At 31.2% G+C, this 25,577-nt stretch overlaps 1 protein-coding gene and 1 long non-coding RNA gene across 4 annotated transcripts in view; one reads left to right on the top strand and one right to left on the bottom strand.

Moving 5' to 3' along the window:
- LOC149477610 (muscle calcium channel subunit alpha-1-like) overlaps window positions 1-25,577 on the top strand; it is a 44,902-nt gene that overhangs the window by 9,525 nt on the left and 9,800 nt on the right. For 2 of the 3 annotated variants that reach the window (XR_016317539.1, XM_089710157.1), the window contains exons 2-34: window positions 6,381-6,571; window positions 6,982-7,087; window positions 7,812-7,951; window positions 8,576-8,682; window positions 9,041-9,193; window positions 10,931-11,124; window positions 11,621-11,724; window positions 12,226-12,398; window positions 13,064-13,173; window positions 13,532-13,647; window positions 14,028-14,130; window positions 14,773-14,924; window positions 15,430-15,640; window positions 16,176-16,296; window positions 16,655-16,743; window positions 17,006-17,106; window positions 17,400-17,512; window positions 17,978-18,128; window positions 18,491-18,626; window positions 19,103-19,266; window positions 19,585-19,672; window positions 19,753-19,860; window positions 21,098-21,150; window positions 21,486-21,623; window positions 21,912-22,026; window positions 22,110-22,240; window positions 22,563-22,707; window positions 22,849-22,929; window positions 23,167-23,268; window positions 24,195-24,218; window positions 24,388-24,423; window positions 24,531-24,716; window positions 25,396-25,495. Coding sequence is in view for 2 of the 3 variants with exons in the window: in XM_089710157.1 (XP_089566283.1) it covers window positions 6,387-6,571; window positions 6,982-7,087; window positions 7,812-7,951; window positions 8,576-8,682; window positions 9,041-9,193; window positions 10,931-11,124; window positions 11,621-11,724; window positions 12,226-12,398; window positions 13,064-13,173; window positions 13,532-13,647; window positions 14,028-14,130; window positions 14,773-14,924; window positions 15,430-15,640; window positions 16,176-16,296; window positions 16,655-16,743; window positions 17,006-17,106; window positions 17,400-17,512; window positions 17,978-18,128; window positions 18,491-18,626; window positions 19,103-19,266; window positions 19,585-19,672; window positions 19,753-19,860; window positions 21,098-21,150; window positions 21,486-21,623; window positions 21,912-22,026; window positions 22,110-22,240; window positions 22,563-22,707; window positions 22,849-22,929; window positions 23,167-23,268; window positions 24,195-24,218; window positions 24,388-24,423; window positions 24,531-24,716; window positions 25,396-25,495 (4,036 nt within the window). In the remaining variant the exon portion in view is untranslated. The remainder of the gene's footprint in view (window positions 1-6,380; window positions 6,572-6,981; window positions 7,088-7,811; window positions 7,952-8,575; window positions 8,683-9,040; window positions 9,194-10,930; window positions 11,125-11,620; window positions 11,725-12,225; window positions 12,399-13,063; window positions 13,174-13,531; window positions 13,648-14,027; window positions 14,131-14,772; window positions 14,925-15,429; window positions 15,641-16,175; window positions 16,297-16,654; window positions 16,744-17,005; window positions 17,107-17,399; window positions 17,513-17,977; window positions 18,129-18,490; window positions 18,627-19,102; window positions 19,267-19,584; window positions 19,673-19,752; window positions 19,861-21,097; window positions 21,151-21,485; window positions 21,624-21,911; window positions 22,027-22,109; window positions 22,241-22,562; window positions 22,708-22,848; window positions 22,930-23,166; window positions 23,269-24,194; window positions 24,219-24,387; window positions 24,424-24,530; window positions 24,717-25,395; window positions 25,496-25,577) is intronic. The other variant, XM_089710158.1, reaches the window with a different exon arrangement.
- LOC149477611 (uncharacterized) lies at window positions 1,389-2,105 on the bottom strand. Its single transcript, XR_016317567.1, has 2 exons — window positions 1,876-2,105; window positions 1,389-1,573 (listed from the first exon to the last, which is right to left on the bottom strand). It is a non-coding gene; the product is annotated as an uncharacterized LOC149477611 (long non-coding RNA).

The following is a 25,577-nucleotide window of genomic DNA, read 5'->3' as shown; positions in this document are numbered from 1 at the left end:
GATACCTACATATTAATTGCTATTAATTATATTGTTTGATGGTATCGCGAGTATAAGTGGACTCTTCGTAGTGGGTTCGAACATGAAAAATTATCTTCAGAAATAGCGAGCATGTTAAAGCGTCGTAGACCTTGCCTCTCACGAAGGTCTTCTAATCATTGTGTTTGGACAAATGATAATTATATATTTTTACATAATAACTAACATTTTATATTTAGTAGCTTCCGCACTCAGCTTCATCTGCGTATTCAAAGGGAATTCTTTTAGTAATGTTTGTTCAATGTTTCCTGGCGATAAAATAGCGTCGTTCACTTTTTGGCCCCCTACTGTCAGACCTAAAAATTGTAACATCATGCTGCATGAATTGTGACGACGTACGTAAGATAATCAAACAATTACACACTTTCGCATTTATAAAAGAAATACTGGTACGGATCACTTACTTACACATGTAGGTACAGTTAAATACCGAATTATAAAACGGTCAATTATTATAGGTAATCCTCCACAAACAAGTTGAATTTTAAAATTAATTTAAGTTTATGTGATAGTGTTGCGAGAATAGCTACCTATTATAATATTATTATATTGTTTGTTGTTGGCGATTGTGTTTCCATAAAAATGATAAAATATACAATGTCCTTCTGACCAAAATTAGGTCACACAATTTTAATGGAAACTAGCCAAGATTAGCTGTTGCGTACAAAATATTATAATGCACAGGAAAATCACTATTACACACAAAGTATATTCTAAACTGAAGTACCCACACTGTTCTGTGGAAGTACCACAGAACATTAAAAACAAATAGAAGTGCTATAATGTCATAATTACTATGAAAACCAGTGTCGCCAAACCCACACATTTAAACCGATAGTTATACAGTACACTACAAGTAATCTATGCCTTTGATTGGACAGCTTAATTTGAGTAAAAACTGACTTAGGTTATAAATTCAGCATTTCAATATGTACACTAACGCACCATGTTACGGTTTATTTTAGTATAACATCCCTAGGTATATTAGCTGTTTTGTTTCTCATTGCACAGAAATTCCAAATTCGAAAACATTCAGCTACTCCACAACAGAGGGCGTTAGTTTTCGATAGATATAACTTTGAACCTCAACACATAGAGATAAGGTTGAAATTTGTGTCACTCAACATTAATGACATTAACTTGATATTTATCTGATGCTATGCCCTGAGGGATGTCATCCTTGTTATCGATAATTCACAAATAAATATTTTTTGTGTATTTTTTTTTCTTTCTATTATATGTGTAGTTAATATAATACCTATGTGTAGTATAATGTGTCACATTTTGGAGTATGTTTATTACTACTAAGTACGTCTTTTTATATTATTATTATTAAATAAAAAACGGAATAGAATAGTATTAATCTATATTTACAAAATACAAACAGAAAATATGCATTATTTTAAATCTTGGAACTGCCGTAGGTTTGCTGTATCGGTGGCCTTTGTTAGACCGCTTAGTGCTGTTCGGCATCCAGTTAACTCGTCACGTTGCATTTATCCATTTCTCTTTTAAATTAGCCTCTTTGGGAAATCTATAAATAAATTGGACAAATGAAAGCTAAGGAAAAATAAAATAAAATTTAATATTTATAATGTTTGTCTTTTCTAAAGTATCGATACTGTCGATATGCGCCACAAGCATCACTAAAGCGACATTCGTTTGTTTATTGCAATAATATTCCAGAAAGTCTTGTTTGCTGTTCAATCTATAATAGTACTAATTTCTTACGGATTAAGGTTCATTTTGTCTAGATATTTGTGTACAATTTTGACAAATTACAAGCGAAGTTATAACAAAAATATTATATGTAAAATAAATAAAAATAAGACTTACCGATGGTATGAAATGCCTCCATTGCTGATATTATTTCGTCTGCTATCATTTTTGCACTCTAATACCGAACAACACGTCCTAATTAATGAATAAAAATGGAAAAAAGGTTTGACAGCTGACAACCGACCCGAATATTTTTCTGCGCACAACTGAGAGCAAGTTAGGTGATCTTACCTTACAAGTGACACGTGGGCCACGCCCACATCACACTTCTATCTACTTTACTGTTCTGTGGAAGTACCTATACTCGATCATTCGATGTCAAACAGAATCACAATAAGGGCTGATTTTTCAATCCTTGGTTAAAACTTATTCGTAGAATAACGAATTAAACTACCATTTCAAAAATGCCCGTATTTGACAGTTTACAGGTGACATTTTAATATGTTCGTGTAATACTTTATTACATTCTAGACGGATACATTTTCACCAAGGATTGAAAAATCGGCCCTAAATATATAATACTTAATACCTACGTAAGTATCTAAAAAGTAATAAATTCTCGGCTGACATTAAATTTAAAGCTCAAACATTTATTTCCAACTAGACTTCTTTAGAAGTGGTTTTAGGGCTGATTTTTCAATCCTTGGATAAAACTTATTCGTCGAATAATGTATAAAACTGCCATTTTAAAAGCGTATTCTAATTGACCGCATTTGACAGTTTACGTGACATTTTAATATTATCGTGTAATACTTCATTGGACGGATAAGTTTTAACCAAGCATTGAAAAATCTGCCCTAAATCGTAAAAATATGTACATAGCAATCAAATAAATTTACCAATAGTTCGGAAATCAGTTAAGTACTTATACCTAGAGAATATTTGGCAAGAAATTACTATGTTACTTATTTGAGTTTCCTTCTATGGAATACACAATGATAAATATTGTACTTATCCTAGGTCATCGACTCTCCATTTTATTGGCAACATAATAATAACAAATACATGAATTGATTTGCTTCTATTCTCAATACTTGAATAAACTTAAGTCAATTTATCTCCAGCTGAGTAGATGTTATCAGCGTGAAGCTTACACACAAAAGCTTTTTACTTAACAAAATTATCGTAAAATACTTGTAACGTCTGATTTTGCTCAATAGAGTCTTGAAATTATTGTTTTTTTTTTGTATAAAAATGTCGTGAAGTAAACATGATACAAAATATTATAAAATATGGAAAGGATATAATGATAATAGATAATATTCTGTGAAAAAAACAGTGACTAGAAAAATACTTGTATCGGAACAGACTTCGAGTTCACGTCAATCTATATAATATAAAAATGAAACCCGTTTTCCTTAGTCGTGAACGCGTGAACGGGTGGACCGATTTCGATAATTCTTTTTTTATTATATTCCTTGAAGTACGAGGATGGTTCTTATGTAGAGAAAACGTAAATATGTACCACGGGCGAAGCCGGGGAGGGCCGCTAGTATTTGATAAATTTAAATTCACAGTTTATAGAGGACATTTAAAATTATCTTTTTATTCAATGTTAAAGTTACTTTGATACATCACTATATAAGTGTAGTCTTATTTAAAAAAGAAGAAAATATCCTCCAAATCATGTATTATAAACTTCCATAACTTTTATTACAAAACTTAATAAAAGTTATGGAACATGGTAATATTACTATAATTTATAAGTCTATATTAACTTACCCAAAATGTCGAGTCAGCTATTATTTCGAGTCATTAACCTATATTATTATAATGAAATAGTAAGACTAGACACAATTAATTAACCAAAACATACCACGACCTCATTACCCCATGTCACAAAGGTTCAAACAAAACCAACTATAAATACGAGTGTATTGATGAAGTCGTAAATAATAATGATGTCCAAACAAGCCGTAAAATGGACATTTATTTAATGGACACTTCATGTGTTTATGGACAATTTATTATGATTGAAATGCTGCTGTTTCGCCGATTGATTCTACAGGAATCTGAATTAAAAACCTTATGATCCCTGTATTAAAATTTGTCGGAAAACTTATCATTTTATACAGATAACTAGCTCCGCTCCTGTTGGTCTTATAGCGTGATGATGCCTATAGCCTTCCTCGATCTATCTAACACCGAAATAATTTTTCAAATCGGACCAGTAGTTCCTGAAATTAGCGCGTTCAAACAAACAAACAAACAAACTCTTCAGCTTTATAATATTAGTATAGATAAGCGAAAAGTTGAATCAATCTATGAAGCCCTAAGGGACTATAGGAAAAGGGTGTGTAATGTGTATGTTTAATTCTATCCTTGAAATCTGTGCAATTGTTAATTTTTGTAAGCTTTTCGCTTTACTCTATCAAACCTTCAAATACTTACGTGAGTAGATATCAAAATATTGTGTATTGATGTACCTATACTTACATCATGCATGGATGGTCCGGGTGCAAGATGTATTGAATTTTTTAAACGAATATCGTTCCAAAATTTTTCTTTATTATTACTACTAGATTTTAGTTTAGCCCTTGCATAACTCTTATACATTATTAAGTTATTATTAACATTTAACTCTAAACGCTTGGACACCTCTCTGAAAACCTGTTACAGAATCATTGGCAACATTTCCACTTGCATTAACTGAAATATAAATCCTCAGTGTAAATGCATTTATTGTGCATTAGTATAATATCAGTGACTGAAAATTTAGTGTAAATTTGCCGTAAATTATGATGCAAGGGTAATCTTACTGGGCTATGAACTACGGAATAAATTACGACTTATTTTATACTAGCTGCGATTTGCGGTTTCACCCGCGTGGCTCCTGTTGGTCTTAGCGTAATGATATATTATAGCCTATAGCCTTCCTCGATAAATGGGCTATCTAACACCGAAATAATTTTCCAAATCAGACCAGTAGTTCCCGAGATTAGCGCGTTCAAACAAACAAACAAACTCACTCACTTTATACTCACTTCAGCTTTATAATATTAGTATAGATTTTTGGCTATGGCATGTGTCTTGACATTTCTTCATTATCAGTATTGTGAGCGTTTTCTTAGAGCTACAACACGAAGTCACTTTGTGATAATTTTTTTTTGCTCAATGAGTGTTTCTGTTCTGAAGCTTAACTCATAGGTACTTTAATAAATAACAAAGCTTTGTATTTATTTATTCGAATTGATTTCAATTCTAACAATCTAAATTCATTCAAATTGAATTGAGAGATTCAATCTAAAAAGTACTTCAACGTTCCAAATCAGCAAGCGAGTTAATAAAATGAAAATAAAACTTGTTTGTTCGTATTATTTTGTAATAGATTTACGAGAGACGAAAGTCGTAAACTTTGTGACGTCATAACGCGTCATGAGCGTTACTTTTGGAAATATTTTTGTTTTATGGCACTTTTTTTGGATAGACATCATGGGTGATGCGTCATTTGATAGCTGTCTACATTATAGAGAAAACTAGCTGTGCCCGCGACTTTATTCGCGCGTGTGTTATACCTACTGTGACTGAAAAAAAAGATTACATCAAAATCCGTCGCGTAGTTTTTGCGTGAAAGCCAGACATCAGACAGACAGAAAAATATTCAAAATGATTTTCTTTTGGCTTGTTTTACTTGTTTGAAGATCCGTATAGGTTTTATTCAATGTATAGAAATTACGTTTTCTATACTAATAACATTCTATACTTATACACATAATGTTATGTAAAAAATTTACTGTTTCTATGACCTCTTTTGTGAGTTCGCGACACACTTAACAGTGCGTTCCACACCTAGTATAAATGTTGTCAGGAAAAATTATTACCCTTTACCATAATTTAAAACGATAACATCTACTTTAATAAATAATAATAGTTTAAAAAAACTAAAAAACACGCTTTTTATAGAAAACCGAACTAAAAAATAGAAAATTTTATCAAATTAGTGTATTGTCATCGGTCCTCAATAAATCTACAAAGTTTGAACGAAATCTGACCGTTTAAAGTGGGTCAAAATCGCGCCCAAAGAAGTCGGTTACAAACATACAAACATACAGGTGAAGCTAATATAAAGCGTGTAAAAATAGCATAATATGAAAATGGGCTTCATTACATATTACATAGGGAAAATATTAGAGAGCGTAATTGAACTCTGCTTTAGCATTTAGAAAAAATTAGAAACATAAAGGAAGTGAAACAAACAGCATGAAAAAAATCATAACAAAATTCTGTGTATTCTTGATAAAGACAGCAGTCAGGAAATGACTGAATATAATATTTTGCAAGAAATGTGTAGTTAGAACAATTCATCATCACAACCAACAAATAATAATATTATAATTAATTGAATAATTTTAGACATTGAAATAAAGCACGCGAGTTGCGTGCCTTAGTACAATATCTCTTTATATATCAGGTGTACTTTTAATTACTTTAAAATTATTAAAACCTATGTTCCTAACATCATTGTCAAGTATAGTAAGTACATAACATTATTTTCAGATCACAGATAACGTCATAATACTATAGAGATTAGTTATGAATAACCTAACATATTAAAATCACAGGTGGTAATGGCAGATCAAGCGCAACCCACCACCCCAGAAGGTGACGACACAGGGCAGCCTGTGGTGGTGCAGCCGAAGAAACAGGCAAGGGCGAGAGGAAAACCACAACCAGAGAAGCCGAAGAGAAGCCTCCTGTGCCTCGGCTTGAAGAACCCGTTGAGAAAGCTGTGCTATGATATTGTGGAGTGGAAGTATCCTTTTTAAGACAATTTATTTAGGAAATTGTTCAATTCAGTTCCTTTTTAGATTGATTTAAGTTACGCAAATAAGTAGTTAAAGGAGAGAATGTTTAACAAGCTTTATAGAATATAGATAAAAGATCATTCAGTTTAACAATGTGTTTTGTAAAGTTGATGAAGATGTAAAATATAGAATAGATACAGATAGCTCGTACAAAGTGCTTACGCGACTATTTGAATTTCCACATTGCTGCTTTCTTCTAATATTGTATTTATTGTATTCGCGTTGTTCATAATTTAAAAAATTGTATCGGTTTTTCAGAAATATGGTTCTTTTTTGAAATTTAAATCGAATTGGTTATCATAGTTAGGTAATCAAAATATTGATAAACAAACAATAATTCTCCTAAAGTACCCTCCAGACCCTTCGAATACATGATATTGACGACTATATTCGCAAATTGTATAGCACTAGCTGTGTTCACACCCTATCCGTCCGGGGATACGAATAATACTAATCAGATTTTAGTAAGTATACGTCTTACATTCACATATTACTTTTAGTTTATTGTCTTTTGTTTGAGTGAAATGCTAAGGTTTATTATTTTGACGATAATTCTAGCAATTAGATATGAATAATTCTATGCATTTATTGATTTTTGAAACTTTTAGATTCTTTAGAAGTTTTCAATACTTTGAAATTGTATGCAAATGTGTGTTACTATATTTTGAAATAAACTGAACAAGGTGTAATACTAAACTCTTGATAGATTATAGCGTGGGGTGTTCCTTTACAGTTTAGATGACAAACATTGAGCATCAGAGTAGTTAAAAAAAATCACTATAATGCGAATGCACTGGTTCGAATCCTGGGTCATACCTTCATTACATTTTAATAAGCTATCGATGCTCCAACTATTATCTCAAGAACACACAGCGTATATTTTGCCTAGATCCATAAATTATGTTAAGTATTTTCCTGGATGAATATCAATGTCTCGCCCATAAATTACTGTCAATTCTTCTTCATTGTAAAGGAAATGCTTGATTGAGAGAGACGAATCTTGTTGTATTAAGAAGCTGTGTTGTATTTTTTCGTCTGTTAAATCCATATTTAACAGACGAAAAAATATTAGATCTCACACTTTTACCAATAAATTAAGAAATCCAATTGAAAAGATTTTAACCAATGTAAAAGGTTTAAAACTTTGAAGCATTTAGGATTTAAAAGTAGATTTGGATTTTTTTTTAGGAAAAAGTAGAATGGATATTCATGGCAATCTTCACTGGAGAGTGTGTGATGAAAATTATAGCTTACGGCTTCTTATTTCATCCTGGAGCGTATCTAAGGAATGCGTGGAACAGTCTCGATTTTACCATCGTTACTATTGGGTGAGTATTTGTATCTAATTCCTGTTTATTTTAACACTTATAATATTATTAGCAAATTAAATAAATGCTATGAAATTTCTAAAAGAACTTATCATAAAATAAATAGCACTAATTCAAGAAAATATTTAACTGTAGCATTTATTTCATTTAGGAGTTAAAATGTGTGTGTTCTAAGTATTTTTAGTTTAAATACCTACTTCTTATATTTGTCTATGGAAACAGAAACAGTAAATTCAACGATTTATTAGCTCTCATTAGTAAAAGGCGTAGGATCTTAGCCAATATTGTAGGTGTAGAAATGAATGTTCGTTAAATTTGTAAAAGCATTAAATTTATACCATCTTCTATCATTATTAGAAAATCGGTCACTTTTTATGAAAAACAACTTCGAATATCTCGAAAACGGTTAGATTTCGGTCAAATCAGTCAGAAACTTTGATCTAAGGTCAGAAACGAATGTAAAATATACGTTCTTTTTTTATTGGTTTACTAAGTAACTCTGTATAAATTAATAATTATTCATACACTCATAATTTAATTGAAAACTATGTCTTTAATTTACCCAAAAGAATTGGACAATTAGAGATATTTATAGTCGTCATTTTAATGCATTTACTTTTACAGAATAGCAAGTCAGATATTACAATACATTTCAAAAGACCTGTTTGATGTTAAAGCTTTGAGAGCATTTAGAGTTCTTCGGCCTTTACGTTTAGTATCAGGAGTACCAAGTAAGTTGATATTTTAATTTCAAACTTAATCAGATAGTGTAAGTATTGAGCAAAAATTTACTAACATTACCGTTTCTATTATAATTGTTTTTGTAATTTATATCTATAACCTATAACAATTATTTATTTTTGAGTTTATTAAAATTTTAAATCTCAAGCTGTTTACAATATCGAATTTTTAAAGCTTACAGGAATCTGCAATCACTTAATTATAAGAAACAACTTCTTGTATACTGTACTTTTATTATTATTAGAAACATTGCCTCTTATTATGCTTTGCCCTAAAATTCTAAAATCGACTTTTTATCTCCATTATAATTTTGTCACATTTTAATAGTTCTTTTCTTAAACTTTCCAGGTCTTCAGATAGTTCTTAACTCGATTCTCAAAGCGATGGTACCTTTGTTCCACATTGCGTTTTTGGTGCTTTTCGTGATTATCATTTATGCTATCATTGGTCTGGAATTATTTGCTGGAGCCCTTCATGATACTTGCTTTGATAATAAGACAGGTATGAAAAAAATATTATTTTCCTATCTTCTATACTTTTATTATTATAAGCATTCTTTTCTTTCTTGACAATTATGTATACGGTTTATTATGAAGCAGGGAACCAATTAATTCAGGCGTTTCATGTATTGGCTAGGCTCTTGATGAAACGGCGCCGTTGCTATTGTAAATTCTGAAAGATTTTTGTTTTCTGAATAAATTAGTTCGAAAATGCAAAATCTATTTAGTATTTGCTATTTTACTAGCTTTAGGGCTGATTTTCAATCCTTGGTTAAAACTTATTCGTCGAATAATGTATAAAACTATCATTTTAAAAACGTATTCTAATTGCCCGTATTTGACAGTTTACGTGACATTTTAATATTATCGTGTAATACTTTATTGGACGGATAAGTTTTATCCAAGTATTGAAAAATCGGCCCTTAGTCTGCAATTAAATTACATTGTACCCAGTATGTATAATTCTTTGGCAAGCTCTGTATGTATAGTTGGATTTGGAAGGTATTACCAAATTACTAGAAAATAGAATTGAAATAGCAGAACGATTACTGCAAAATTATGTCTAACGGTTTCTCTGTAGATATTAAACAAAATGTTTTTTTTTAAAACATGAATGGAAATTTCTTCTTTTTTCCACATAACAAAGTTTTTCTATTGTAAATTGATGTTATTATAATGTCATGTTAGGTGATGGATATCGGTGATCATCATCATCTTTAGCTGTTATAGTACCAAAAACACGAATTTCTTATAAATTGTTTACAATGATCACGTATTTAGAAGATTGCAAAAGGAAGCGTGGGCGTGATTGATTGTGGCCAAAACGCAATTATTTACTAACGTTAGATTTATCTGTAACTGTGTTAACATTTAGATAAAGAAACGTTTATTATGACATGCTTTAAGATACAATAAAAACGGAACAGCTGATTGGTTTAATTTGAATAATTATTCAAATTGACACTAAATATTATATTAATATAATATTTAGTGTCAAATAATATAAAGCGCGTCACACACGGTGAAGATACTATAATATTTTATGTTAAGATTCTCTAATATAAAATATTACAGTATCTTAAGGTATCCGGTATCAGCGTTCTGACCATCATTTTTGTCATTGCGTACTAAGACCCCTGTAGAACCGCCATCCTGTTACAAATGACCCGAAACACTGACACAAAATTTCCTTAACATAAAATATTATAGTATCTTCACCGTGTGTGACACGCTTAATAGTTGCCAAGAAATAGCGAAAGTGTATTTGTCTATCTTTCACTACGAAACGGAGCGATATTATATGATTTTTGTGTCTTGAGATAGTTAGAAGGCTAGAGAATGATATTGGCTACTCTACTGTAATGAAACATTTCATGGGAATTTATTTTTTTGTATTGAAGCCACGGTTGGAAAGCTAGTAATAATACTAAATGTTTGTTTGTTTGAACGCGTTAATCTTAGGAACTACTTGCAGGCCAGCTGTGACAGTGGAATAATGTCGATTGTGTTTTGCACAATATGTACCTATTGTACTGGTTATATTACCTGTACCTGTACTGTGGTTATGTACCTGTACCTGTACTGTATATTTTTGTATGGCCTTAGGTTACAAACAAATGCCCATATAAACTTTCTCTGCAACTTTGGCTGAAGTGGCTTTTACAATGTTTAAATTAGTATTTTACCTACTATTTTTTGTATTGCTGCCAAAAAATGAAATGATTAAACCGTTATCCAGGTAAAATGGTAGACGATCCCACCCCCTGTTCCCGGGACGCTGAAGTGGGCAACCACTGCAACGAGGGGGAGGTCTGCAAGGGATACTGGGAGGGGATCAACTTTGGGATCACCAACTTTGATAATATCGGGTACTCTATGTTGACTGTCTTCCAGTGTATCACGTTGGAAGGGTGGACTGATATTATGTATGCTGTGAGTATTTTTAATGGATTTTAATCTATACTATAATTTTATAAAGCTAAAGAGTTTGTTTGTTTGTTTGAACGCGCTAATCTCGGGAACTAATGGCCCGATTTGAAAATTTATTTCAGTGTTAGATAGCCCATTTATCGAGGAAGTCTATAGGCTATATATCATCTCGCTGAGACCAACAGGAGCGGAGCACTGCGGGTAAAACCGTGGAGCACAGCTAGTTTGATATATTTGTTTAATGTTTTATTTATTTATCCAGACGTTTCGAACGCTATAGAGAGAGCAATTCTATTTGTAACTGCAGTAAATGTTAATTATTTCAAAACAATCGGATAGTTAAGTGATGTAAAATTTTACTTATACTTTAATATTGTCTATATTTTGTATGGTAATCTCCAAACTTTAGTCAGCTATTGATTTCAAACAGATTTTTATAGTTATTGAACTTTCCTTTATCAAATTGCAATTTTAATCTTTAAATATTGGTTATTTTCAGATAGCAGATGTGAAAGGCAACACCTGGGTCTGGATATATTTCGTGACTCTGGTCATTTTTGGCAACTTTTTCGTCATGAATCTGATTCTTGGTGTGTTGTCTGGGTGAGTGTGATATTTCAAGTAACATACTAATTACTGTTTATTCAGGTTGTCTGTTGAAACATCGTTAACTACTTGATAAATGATAAGAACCTTCGAAGTATAAACTATCTTTACCACCAAATAATAATAACGTTATGATAAAAATTTCAAAATATATTATCTAATATTAAACTGAACCCCATATCCATAAGTATCTTCCTACTCTATTTTTTTTACTTTACCAATAAAAATATTATTTCTAAAACCTTAATATCTTTTCTATCAAATCTACTGTCCAATAAAGTTCCCATGGAAATGAGATACTTCACCACTATTACTATTAATAATCTCTCTAACTACAAACATTTTTTTATAATATCAATAACGATTAATATCAATTTCCAAAAAACCTGTTTTAAAATTAGCTGTTGCACGGCCCATGTGGTTCCCATTATAAAATTCTTAGGTATTAATTTCCCGTTGTTGACTATTTCACCGATTAATCAATACCAATCCTTCCAGAGAGTTCTCGAAAGAGCGTGAGAAAGCGAAGAACCGGGGGGACTTCCAGAAGTCCCGGGAGCGGCAGCAGTTCGAAGAGGACCTGAAGGGCTACCTCAACTGGATCACAGTCGCGGAGGAACTCGACCTGGAGAACGACCAGGGGCAAAGGGATCAGGACCAGGATGAACAGGGTATGCTATTTCCTTAGCAAAGTCATAATTTAGAAAACAACTATCGTCAATGTTATATTAATAAATAAATAAATGTATGCGTGTACTAGAGTACACACGTAAGAAGTGAAACTTCTTTATGACCTTAAAAATGACACGAGTATGGCGTAACCCAAAAATGTCACGCGTACGGCGTAACGCAAAAATGTTACGCGTACGGCGTAACGCAAAAATGTTACACTAAATTTTTGTCCAACCCCGATAAAGAAGTTTCACTTCAATAAATAAATATTTTGGGACAATTTTCACACACGGCACTATCTGATCCCATACTAAGCTTTCGCTTGCGTTATGGAAACCAGATGGCTGCTAAACATACATATATAATTTTAAATAAATACTTATATAGATAATTAAAATCTAGATATAGAGCAAACATCAATGTTTATCACACAAATATTTACCCTGGGTGGGAATCGAACCCACGACCTCCGGCATGGTAGGCAGTGTCACTACCAATCAAGCCAAGCGGCCAGTCAAATGGTATGGTATGGTGAATTTTAAGTTAAGTAAATTAAAAAGACATTGGAAATGACTCAGATTTGGCAATTCAAAAAATCGTGAAATTCCAATAATAAAATATTTATAACCAATTATTTAAAAAGCTGATTGTTATTCTTTTTCAGGAAACAAGAAAGAAAGAAAAAATAATGAAGGCTCTCAGAACAATCTAAATGCGAACGGTGACGCACAACAGACGACATCTTGCAAAATATATTGCAAGAGGTTTGATAAAGTGAGTAAATACTTCCTTGCTTATGATCGTGATAAAAATAACGATCTTGTTTTATTATAAATGTTTATAATAATTATTATGTTATAAAGATTTGGCGTTGTTGACACGAATATAAAATTAGACGTTTTTAAGACGGATTTGATCTCTAGTAAAGTTGAAGGAATAGTATTCCTTGATAAAGATAGTATATACACTTACCTACTTTTGAACAAAGCATATAACCAGTGAAAATGTTAGAATTTTTGAAAGAATAGAAAAAATAGTTTATTATACGCCTCTAGCATCAAAAAGATGCGTTTTTCCATAAAATAATATTACTTAACGAAAAAGTCCTCATTATTATGTCATCTAATTTCAGGTAAATCGTCGCATGCGCAGAGCATGTCGTAAAGCGGTAAAATCGCAGACCTTCTACTGGGCGATCATTGTTCTTGTGTTCTTGAATACACTTGTTTTGGCCACTGAACATCATAAGTGAGTATATTTTTTACCGTTGATTATATCTGAAACTGTAAATATTAAAACAATTAGTTTAATGCCTATTATTACTGAAATGAAAATTTAGCCCACACACTCCTCTCAAGCTACATCGTGCTATAAAAAAATATGAATATTTTTTTTAAATGTTGAAGATTAGGCAAGAGGAAAACAATAAGGAAATCTGTTATTTTTGCATTTAAATAATAATTATGAAATTGAAACAATCCCTTTCAACATGTTTTGTTTTATGATCTTTTCGTCTAGCGTTTTGTTATCTTGCTCTTCTTGTCGTAATCTCTTATTGAATAATTAATTCTCTTTCTAACTCTTTCGTTTCATAATTTAACTTATAATTTACACTATTTCTGTTACAGTCAACCACCATGGTTAGATGATGTTCAGAATTATGCAAATTACTTGTTTGTGGTACTCTTCACGATGGAGATGCTGGTAAAGATGTACGCTTTAGGCTTTCAGGTAAGTTGAATGTACTTAATAATTTATAGGATTAATAATTTGAAAAAAAATGTAAATCAATTCCATTAATTTAATTTCGAGTGTAATATCATTGCATTTAAAGTCAAGCTTGTATTTTTCTTCCTAATGTTGTCAATTATGATTTTTATTTTATTTTATTTTATTTTATACACTTTATTGTGCTGCCAACATAACAAAAGTGGGTACAATAGGACTTAAACTAGTACAAACAACACAGAGGGCGGCCTTATTACTAACAAGTAATCTCTTCCAGGCAACCAACAGATTGTGTGAAAAACAACATTGTGTGATTTTATTCATTTTTATTTGTTGTATAATGCTTTATTTTATCAAAATATCTGTAACTCTACAAGAATACAGTGAGTTCATCTATAGCAGTATCCTAATTATGATTATATACATTTTTATTAGGTGTTTGATGACTTGGTCATGTTACAACGTTTCCGTGTTTTATCATTATATTATTTACATCATCTGATATATCACCATCATTTTCAATACCATTTACTAGACTTATATCACTTGTTTAATTTTATCTATTTTACCATATTTACTGAAATACTTTACTCCATATCTTTCTTCACCTGTTTCATTCTTTATATTATCTGTTTCCCTTTACAGGGCTACTTCGTGTCCCTGTTCAACCGTTTCGACTGTTTCGTGATGGTGTGTTCAATTGTCGAACTGGCTCTCACTATATCGGGAACGATTCCGCAGCTCGGTATATCTGTGTTGAGATGTGTTAGATTGTTGCGGGTGTTTAAGGTTACTAAGTGAGTATTGTTTTTCCTTTTTGGTAAAATTATAGAGATAAAATATTAAGAATTATGATAATAGCGGTAGTAAAATGTATTCGTACATTGTAACGTTTCTATCGCTACTTCTCTTATAAATATATCTTGGTCATTAAATCTTATCCCAGATTTATATATCCATCCAACTTATAAAAATTTATCCAATTTGGTCTTAGAATCATAATACTTAACTTCTTTTTGATCTGTTTTTGTTAGTTATGATATGTTTCTCTTTATTTCAATTAAATTGCAATTAAAATAAGATTCTACATGCTTTAATTTCTACATAAATTACTTTGGTCTTTAAAAACATAAATAATCTTATTACCACTGCTCTTAGTATAACTGAAATATTTATTATTTTAATATTTATATTATATTAATATTTTGAGCTAACACTTAACGTTTTCTACCACAGTAAAATTAAAATCCACTTTACCTCCACTTTCAGGTAATCTTTTATCTATTTTAACTCAACTTCCAGGTACTGGCGTTCCCTCTCCAACCTGGTAGCATCTCTTCTCAACTCCATCCAGTCCATCTTCTCCCTTCTCTTACTCTTGTTCCTCTTCATCATGATCTTCGCGTTACTCGGGATGCAGGTGTTTGGTGGAAGATTCGATTATGAACCAGAGGAACAGAAGGAAAGACATAACTTTGACTCTTTCTGGCAAGCTGTGTTGACTATGTTTCAGGTATTTACTTGAATTATGACTTTCATTGATTTTGTGTAGGTTTAAATACTTCATTTTAACGATGTTTATAATTATTGATAGCTTCATTCAATAAAATTTCTTCTATTAGTACTTACTTGCTTACACTTACATTCAGGTTTATTTCTGGTTTCATCTCTTATATTTCTGCAAGTATCCCTTACTAATTTAATTCTACTGGTATTATGTAGTTCCTGCATTTATCATCTTTATGAATTTAATTTACAATACATTGCATTCCTATTACATCCTTGTCCTATTCATTTTATATCTTTATTTCAAACTCAAACATATATTTATACAATTAGACTTCTTATAAAAGCACTTTTGAATCGTCATAACATTTTTTTACATTTACCACCGATTCGGAAAAAAAAAATATTTTCCCGTATCAATACATTCAATATAATTTTCAGCATATATCAGTTACTTCATTTATAACGTCTCGTGAACAATAATAATTAAACATTAATTATGTATTATAATTATCTTATTTATTTATTTTATTTTTGATCAGATCCTAACAGGCGAGGACTGGAATGTGGTAATGTACCACGGCATTAACGCGTACGGTGGAGTGGGGACTCCCGGCATGTTGGCCTCTATATACTTTATTGTTATCTTTATTTGTGGTAACTGTATCCTTTTAATAAATAAGATTAGTGGAAAATTATTTTTGGTGCAAAAATGGTCTTGGAAATTACAAAGTTGTTATTGTTGGGTATGATTCGTAAATTAGATTTACAATTACACGTATGTTATCAAACTAAAGGCCAGTGATCATTTTATTTAGAAATGAAATATAATATTACTTTAGACAATAATTAAAATCTGTAACTGATGTGTTATATCCAAAATAAAATCATCTTACGATAGTTAAACAAAGGGAAAGACCACAGCTACACATACATATACTATAACAATCCAGTATGCTTGTAAATAAATATATTTGTTGTGAAATTTATAATAATAATATTCCTGAGACAAAAACAACAGATATTCTTTTGAACGTGTTCTTGGCTATTGCTGTTGATAATTTAGGAGACGCTGAAGATATGGATGAAGAAATCGTTAAAGAAAAAGATGTAAGTATTAAGACGAGAATAGATAATGATATTTTTAGTATTAATTGTGAGGAAAATAATTTTTATTTAATAGCATCGTGTTGTATTATTGAAGTAAGTATCAGTAAGTAAAAAAATGTAAACTGTCATAAGTAAAACTTGTTGAAAATATTAGAATTTTTTACTTAAATCCGTCTCTTAAAAATATAAAGATTGTAATATAAAATGCTTATAATATAATTCTCTAGATAAAGAAAAAATATAATTTAATTATATTATCCAGGGTGCAGATAACCCTGAAGCAGGAAATCCACAACTAGATGAAGAGAGAGGTGAAACTGATGATGAATATGCTAATGATGAAGAAGGGTATTCTAGTGAAGGGTGAGGGCTTAAAATATATATGAATTTATATATTGGTATGAATAATAATTTTATTTCGATATTAATATACGTAAGATGATAATTTATCTAATTGCAATTTTTACATGCAGCCAAAAGTATAAGAAATATAAGCGAGTTGCCAGGTAACTAACGTATTTTAAAGTTTAAATGTGGTTCTTTATTTTTATCAACTACTTATTAGTTGTCATTAATATAATTCACGTTTTATAAGCTATGGCTGAGAGCTTTTTTAACCTTAAAATGTTAATTAAAGCTTTCGTTTTTTTTAATAGATCAGAAAATGAATACGAAGAGACAGGATCTGAAGAAGAGGTTGAGTTAGAGCAAGAAGAGCAAAATGACGACGTTAAAGATGTTTTAGTGACAGCTGAGAAGAAACAAAATGGTAACATTTTATATTATGACGAAATACAATACATTATAATATTTAAAAAATAGATAATTGTAAAGAATATAGGAATGGCCACGATGATGGTTATAATTGTAACTATTGCACATAACGAAATAGTATCAATTCTAGGGTGATTTTCTTTTTTTATTGACTAAGGGCTGACTTTTCGTCGAAATTCGTCGAATAACGTATAAAACTACCATTACAAAAATGTATTCTTCTTGCCCATATTTGACAGTTTACGTGACATTTTAATATTATCGCGTAATACTTTATTGGACGGATAAGTTTTAACTAAGGATTGAAAAATCGGGCCTAAGAAGTCCAGTAGTTACTGTTCTAAAAACAAAAAATAAGCGTGACAAAGCATTTATCGAAAATAGACTTGTTACCCATTATCTTTTTACTGTATGTTGATGGTACCACAATATTAACATGTTATATTTAATTTTATTTTAGGAGACATAAAGAAAGAAGAACCACAGCCTCCTCCCAAACGCCAGCCAACCATCACAGCTCGACCTAGAAGATTGTCTGAAGTGGAAATAAAAACTCAAGAAAAACCTATCCCAGAAGCTACCAGTTTCTTTGTATTTTCTAAGGATAATTGGTAAGACGGAGAAATAAACCAATTTTTAAAATTTTCTATTTTAATTGGAGAAGTAAGCTCAGAATTTCCAAAAATCAAAGTATCTATATACAAGTTAGATATTATGATTTTGTTACTAATTTATAATAAGTAATATGATTAGAAAAAAGGAGCATGTGCGTCGAGCACACGTGTCAGAAGTGAAACTTCTTTGGCAAGATTCAAAGATACCAAAATCGTCGCCTTACCCATGCTGGACTGTATTGCCATGACGCGACCTTGATATTTTACTCTCAACGCGCCTAAAGAAGTTTCACTTCAAAACAAGAAATTGTAATATTAGCGATATATATTGAAAATTGACAATTTCTTAATTTTTCCAGGTTCCGAGTGTCCTGTTACAAAGTACAGAACAACTCTTGGTTCAGAAATCTCATTTTGGTTTGTATTCTCGCCTCGTCTCTCATGTTGGCGATGGAGGATCCTGTTGAGGGGAAAGCTACTGAAGCTAAGCGTGAGGTTAGTCTTTTTCTTTCCAATTATAAATCAAGATTTTGTTTATTTGATCAATTTTTAAACTACTATCAACTCGGAAAGTTGTTAATACTTGTTCTAGTTAAATACCCTTTTGCATAAAAGTATAAATAGTTTTCTTAGCCGTGTAATTGTCCGTTTAACTATTTTTCGATTCAGACTAGTCTACTGCGTAGGAAATATTAGTACTGGGCATATGAAAATTTCTGTAACTCTTTATTTGTCCTTATCCGTAACTGGGGTCCCTTGTTTTATCTAATTTATTTATCAAGTGTTATTTGTTTGTTGTAGTTTATCCAACAAAGCTATATCAAATTTCTATCTTGTATATATTAGTCTTTTTGCAGCTCTATAAGTTATTGTACAACACAATTTCACAAATAAGCCAATAAATAAACAATATGTTTTCCCTTTTTTTCTACTGCTATATGGTTTCTCAAATCATTTATTAAATATTCCAGATACTCCGCAAAATCGACTATTTCTTCACCACAGTATTTACCATCGAGCTACTCCTAAAGCTCATCACGTACGGCTTCATCTTGCACAAGGACGCTTTCTGTAGATCTGCTTTCAATTTGTTGGATTTGTTAGTTGTTATAGTCTCTCTTGTTTCTTTGACTGGGTGAGTTTTATCGTCTGTTTAATTATTTTTATTATTACCATTTTGATCAGTATTAACATTATTATATCTGTACGGTTGTTCGATAACAATAAATCGTATAGTTTTCTCCACATCGTTATGTAAAACCATATTAAAAATTTAAAATATCTAAGTAGAATTTTAAAAACAGAAGATGAGAGATATCATCTTGTCTGTGCATTGTCTGCGCATCATTATTTCTAAATGTTTGATATACCTACGTTCATAAATGCTTAAGTTTAAAAACTCTTTTCATTGCCATTTTTACAAGTTGTTTATTAATTTTTCCTTATATTCTAGCTCAAACAACGTTTCATTCATAAAAATCTTGCGAGTGTTCAGAGTGTTGAGACCGCTCCGTGCGATCAACCGCGCGAAGGGCTTGAAGGTCAGTACCATTGCAATATCGACTCTTTCTCATACAAAATAAAGTCCAGTTTAGTAAAATGTCTTTTTACGTATTTCTAGCACGTAGTACAATGCGTTATCGTTGCTATTAAAACGATCGGCAACATTTTGTTGGTGACAAACCTCCTTCAGTTCATGTTCGCTGTAATGGGAGTGCAAATGTTCAAGGTAGAGGAATGTTTTTTGCATTTATTTTGAGTTTTTTTTTTCAACGACACCTTTGGGTATCATTTTATGTAGTAAGTATAGCACTAGCTGTGTTCGCACGTTACTTGATTAGAACGTTCTCTATCTATCGAGAATAATGCTTCGTTCTCAGCATCCGACTATTTAGATCTTGGGCTGTTTAGAAATTTCTGACTCTCAAATAATCTGATTACGTTTGTGTGTGAGGCTTTTTCTTTTCGATCATTACTAACCCTTGCTTTGTCCGTGGGTCCAAAAATTCGCTTTAGGTTCACGCGTGTTCGTTTTAACTTTTTTTTTCCACAAAACCCAAAGGTGTTGTGTGCTACTTGTACTTGTATGTGATTTTTTGGACTCAAAATGAGCTTTTTTGTGTTTTTTTGCACCCCTACCTGGACATTTCCGCTCGAGAAGTAGGAATAAGGTACTTGGTTTCACGATTTTTTTTTTGAGTTTGTTTAAGTCAGATCAGGACACTGGCATTTTGTTTTTTGAAATTAAAAACCAAGGACTAATGTCTTGTAAAATATTTTGTTTTGTTGAATAACAGTTTTTTTTATTTTTCTTACACAAATGTTCGCGATGCAACGTCACGTTTTTGGATGAATGGAAAATTATTTTTTGGTAACGTAACTGTGGATTTAACAAACGTAACTCTTTGTTCTTGTGACAGTATGTGGTCAAGTGTGTGTTTGCTTCAATAAAATCGATCGGGAACATTCTGGTGATCAATCATATGTTGCAATTTATGTTCGCTGTTGTTGGCATACAATTGTTTAAGGTACTGCTTTATTTGATATTCTGTCCAAAGGAATATGGTATTTTTTAATATAGCACATAATGTAAACTTGAAAATATTATTAGAAAAGTAGACTGTATCGGGAAAAATGATTCTTTACGCGTACTGTAATAAATATTTTCTTTACGGAATGAAGATAATGTTTAGCTGATAATATAAAACTAACAAAGTAAACGAAACTGAGTTAAAGCAAAAAATAATAAAAAATCGTTCACAAAGTAACTATATTGTACAAAAACTAAGACGTTAATTTTAAATTTAAAATATCATATACATTTGGTCAGAATATATATGAATATATATAGCATCTTAACAATTTAATCACGTGTGTGCCTTTCCTCATGGTATGGTTTAAATTTTGCTGTGTTATTACTATTTTTATATGCAATCGATAAAATAATTATTTCGAGTTGGTTTCAGGGAAAATTCTATATGTGTTCAGATATAACCAAAGTGGATTCTGATCAATGCCAGTAAGTATTGTATCAAGTAATATTGTAATTATAACATTGTTAAATTTATTCCAGGATAAATCATTATATAGATGTAGTTTATCATAATCGTTATCACTATTATCACTATTTTTTTGGAATTCCTATGTTTACTAAGTTTTGCTAATCGAGATTTGAATTATAAGTTTAGAGAACATTAGTTAGGTTACCTATAGTTTTCATTGACAGTTGATATTTGTTTCATCATAAAATAATTCCGAATCCTTATGCATAATGTACTTTCCTCATACAGTCGATCATTTTTAGATTTTATCCCACTTCTATAACTAAATATGTATTTCGCAATTATTTTCCAGGGGAGCATATCTGGTATATAAGAATAATAAACCAACAATCGAAGATCGTATTTGGATGAAAAATAAGTTTAATTTTGATAATGTACTGAATGGAATGCTCACGTTGTTTACTGTGTCCACTTTTGAAGGGTGGCCAGGGTAAGTTATTTTAGTTTTTATTGTATTTGTTCCATAAAAGGGACAAAATTGTTTTAAAACTGTCAATGTGTATTTCCTATTTAATATGGATTTGATTCTGTGTGTTTATTTATTCATATACATTTTTGAATCCCTGTATTCGATATTCAAGCCATCGTTATGATCATTCGGTGTTTTATATTTTGTTCAATTTCAATTCTAATTAAAATTAAATGGTGTTAAGTACTTGTAAAAACAAAGAACAACTGAATTATTTTGATATAATTATACCTTTAAATATTTTTATAGTTTATTATCAACATCAATGGATTCGAATGAAGAGAATCACGGACCTATAGAAAATTCTCGGCCGCTTGTCGCGTTTTTCTATATAAGTTATATTATTGTGATAGCATTTTTTATGGTAAGTTTAACTTCTTGTTTAATAATGTATGTAACTTTAAGTAATATTAACCATGTTATACTAACTACAATTAATGTTTTCAGGTTAATATATTCGTAGGTTTTGTTATAGTAACATTCCAAAAGGAAGGAGAGCAGGAGTTTAAAGATTGTGAATTAGATAAAAATCAAAGAAATTGTATAGAATTTGCGTTAAAAGCGAAACCAATAAGAAGGTAAGTAATCTAGCATATAGTTATAATTTTTTTTTATAAATTGTGGTCCTAGATTAGAACCCTGTGGTACTCCATGTTAATTCTTCAATAAGTTTGTATGGTATTATGGCGACAACTATTCAAACTAATTGAAAGGGTAAAATATTCACGTTTCTATGATTATTCCTTGCACATAAACTTTAAATAGAGCATGTAAAGGTGTATTTTTATATGGATACCATATCAAACGCGTTACTTAATTCTAGAGTAATCTTGTTAAATCGAACTATTAAATGTTTGTTTGAATTACAGGTAATTAATTGAAGTTGTGTTTAAATTACAGGTACATACCAAAACATAGAATACAGTATAAGACATGGTGGTTTGTGACGTCACAAAGATTTGAGTATGTTATATTTTTCTTCATTGTACTCAATACAGTTGCACTTATGATGAAATATCATGACGCTAAACCTCTCTATAAGAAAGTAAGTAGTAAATAAATAAACATTATTACTAGCAGGTTTTTTTATATAGTGTTGTTCAAGTATTTGACGATATCATAATTCTTGTTATTTTAGATTTACTATTATATTGACTATCACTAATCTGGCTCATTATATTTCCAGGCGTTAGATTATCTTAACATGGTTTTAACTACAGTGTTCATGTTGGAGTTCGTATTTAAATTGGCAGCATTTAGATTTAAGGTGAGTAATCCTTTTTAAGCAATTCATCATAATCAATTGAGTAAAGCAAGTAAAGACCTTAAAAGATAGAAACAGACAAAGGTATGCAGGAATATCAAGAACTGCGTGTAAAGTACGCTAGTACTGGTTACAACTTAAAATTATAAATATTTGCCGAAGGCCACAGCCCAGATCTTAACTAAATCTGGAATGAGAAGATTTATTTTTCTCGTTGTACATATTTTAAACTTTTTACAGAATTACTTCGGTGACGCGTGGAATACAACAGATTTTATTCTGGTTGTGGGTAGTATAATAGATATTGTAGTGACACAAGTGAACGAAAATAAACTGCCAGCTGTGAGTATACTTTTTTTACTGATACATATTTTGTAAATAGAACGAATATTCTGAAGATATGATATGACATCTTGTATAGCCTATATGTTACACAGTAATTTATTGACCAAGAACTAAGGTGTCCTACATATAAATAATAGTAATAGTAAGCCACACTTTTCTGTTTCTAAGAGTGAACATTTTATTTTATCAGATGCTAATGAGGCAGGAAATATCACAATACTCACTTATAATACCACGAGAGCTTTGAATTTTGAATTTTGAAAGAATTTTGAAGCTCGTGTGGTATTCGGGGGATTATTTTTCCGTCCCAAATGTCGGCCAATAATTTCACAATTGAATTCAACCTGTCAGTTTGACGTCAACTACCAGAGAAAATTTTCAAAAAATTATCAGTATAATACCATGTAGGTTGTACCACGTGACGTCGAATGGTGCAATTCTATTGGTCGATATTTGGGTCGGAAAAATAATCACTTATAATACCACAAGAGCTTCAAAATTATCGGGTATTTTCCGATAGGTTCGTTGCAAACAAAAGTTTTTAGTCAAGGTTAAAAAATCACGAGCGCGAAGCGCGAGTGATTTTTCCTGAAAAACTTGACGACTTTATTTGTTTGCAGGGAACCTTGAGGGAAATGCCAGATAATTTTGAAGCTCGTGTGGTATTCGGGGGATTATTTTTCCGTCCCAAATATCGGCCAATAATTTCACAGTTGAATTCAACCTGTCAGTTTGACGTCAACTACCAGAGAAAATTTTCAAAAAATTATCAGTATAATACCATAGAGGTTGTACCACGTGACGTCGAATGGTGCAATTCTATTGGTCGATATTTGGGTCGGAAAAATAATCATAATTATTTTATAATAATGACAGTTCTCGGTTGAAAGTTTTATCAATTAAACATTTAATGTTTTTTTCAGCTTGCCCCCTTGGAAATGAAAGATGTAAGCCGTGTTTCCTTTAAATAAGTTATAGTTTTTTTTTAAATTAATATAGAATATTACTACGTTGTTAAATATTTTCAAAATTTAAGCCTTAGTGGGTAGCAAAATATGATATTTTTATAATAAAATATTAGAACCACTATTTTATTTATTTATCTATTTTTTGCAGCTCGACGCGTCTGTCTTCGAGTCTGAAAACAAGGAGGTAAGCAACGTAAATTTTATCAACGATTTTTTTAAATAATATTATCTTATCTTTTAAATTACATTATTGTTTCCACAAATCTATAAATATATTATTTTCTTCTCCAGGGTACCCTTCTTAAATACGTCATCTTCTTCCGACTGTTTCGAGCTATGCGACTTATAAAGCTACTATCTCGAGGCGAGCGAATTCGAACCTTATTGTGGACGTTCATAAAGTCGTTTCAAGCTTTGCCCTATGTGGCTTTGTTGATTGTTCTGTTGTTCTTCATTTATGCTGTTGTTGGGATGCAGGTGAGTTTTAAATATATTTTAAATAAATAAATAAATATTTCGGGACAATTTTCACACACGGCACGATCTGATCCCATACTAAGTTTTCGCTTGTGTTATGGAAACCAGATGGCTGATAAACATACATATTATATAAGTTTAAATAAATACTTATATAGATAATTATTAACACCCAGACACAGAGCAAACATCTATGTTCATCACACAAATATTTGCCCCGTGTGGGGATCGAACCCACGACCTCTGGCTTGGAAGGCAGGGCCACTACCAACCAAGCCAACCGGCCAGTCAAATAGTCATTTGCCATTTTGATATCCTTGAAATTGAGTCCTTGTATCCTTGAGTTTAATATGTATTATGAAGTTACTAATCGTCCGCCTCGGCTTCGCCTGTGGTACATGTTTACATTTTCTCATCATAACAACTATTCCTCAGTACTTCAAGGAATATTATAAAAAAATAATTAACGAAATCGGTCCAGCCGTTCTCGAGCAACACATTTGGATTCATTTTTATCATAAAATAGAAGATAATTGATGCTTTATGACGTGAGCATTTGATATAGCCTCATAAAACTATAATTACAAACAAATTACAACATATACTATTATAGCGGAGATCACACCAACGCCACATATTATGTCAAATTCTCCTATTTTTACTCTGCATATATTTTCAGCTCTTTGGCAAAATAGCACTGGATGATGATATTATAACGAGAAATAACAATTTCCAAACGTTTGGTGGTGCACTGATGGTGCTATTTAGATCAGCTACGGGTAAGTTAATAACGTCAATTTTCTATAGTCTGTGGTCTATACTTAGATCATCAATGATGTTACATTTTTAGTGAAAAAATAG

Source organism: Colias philodice, chromosome 24 (assembly GCF_061535455.1).
Source record: "Colias philodice isolate Cphi_HAF_F1 chromosome 24, ilColPhil1 Martin Lab GWU primary, whole genome shotgun sequence".
Classification (NCBI taxonomy): domain Eukaryota; kingdom Metazoa; phylum Arthropoda; class Insecta; order Lepidoptera; family Pieridae; genus Colias; species Colias philodice.
This window is presented reverse-complemented; position numbering and strand designations above follow the sequence as displayed.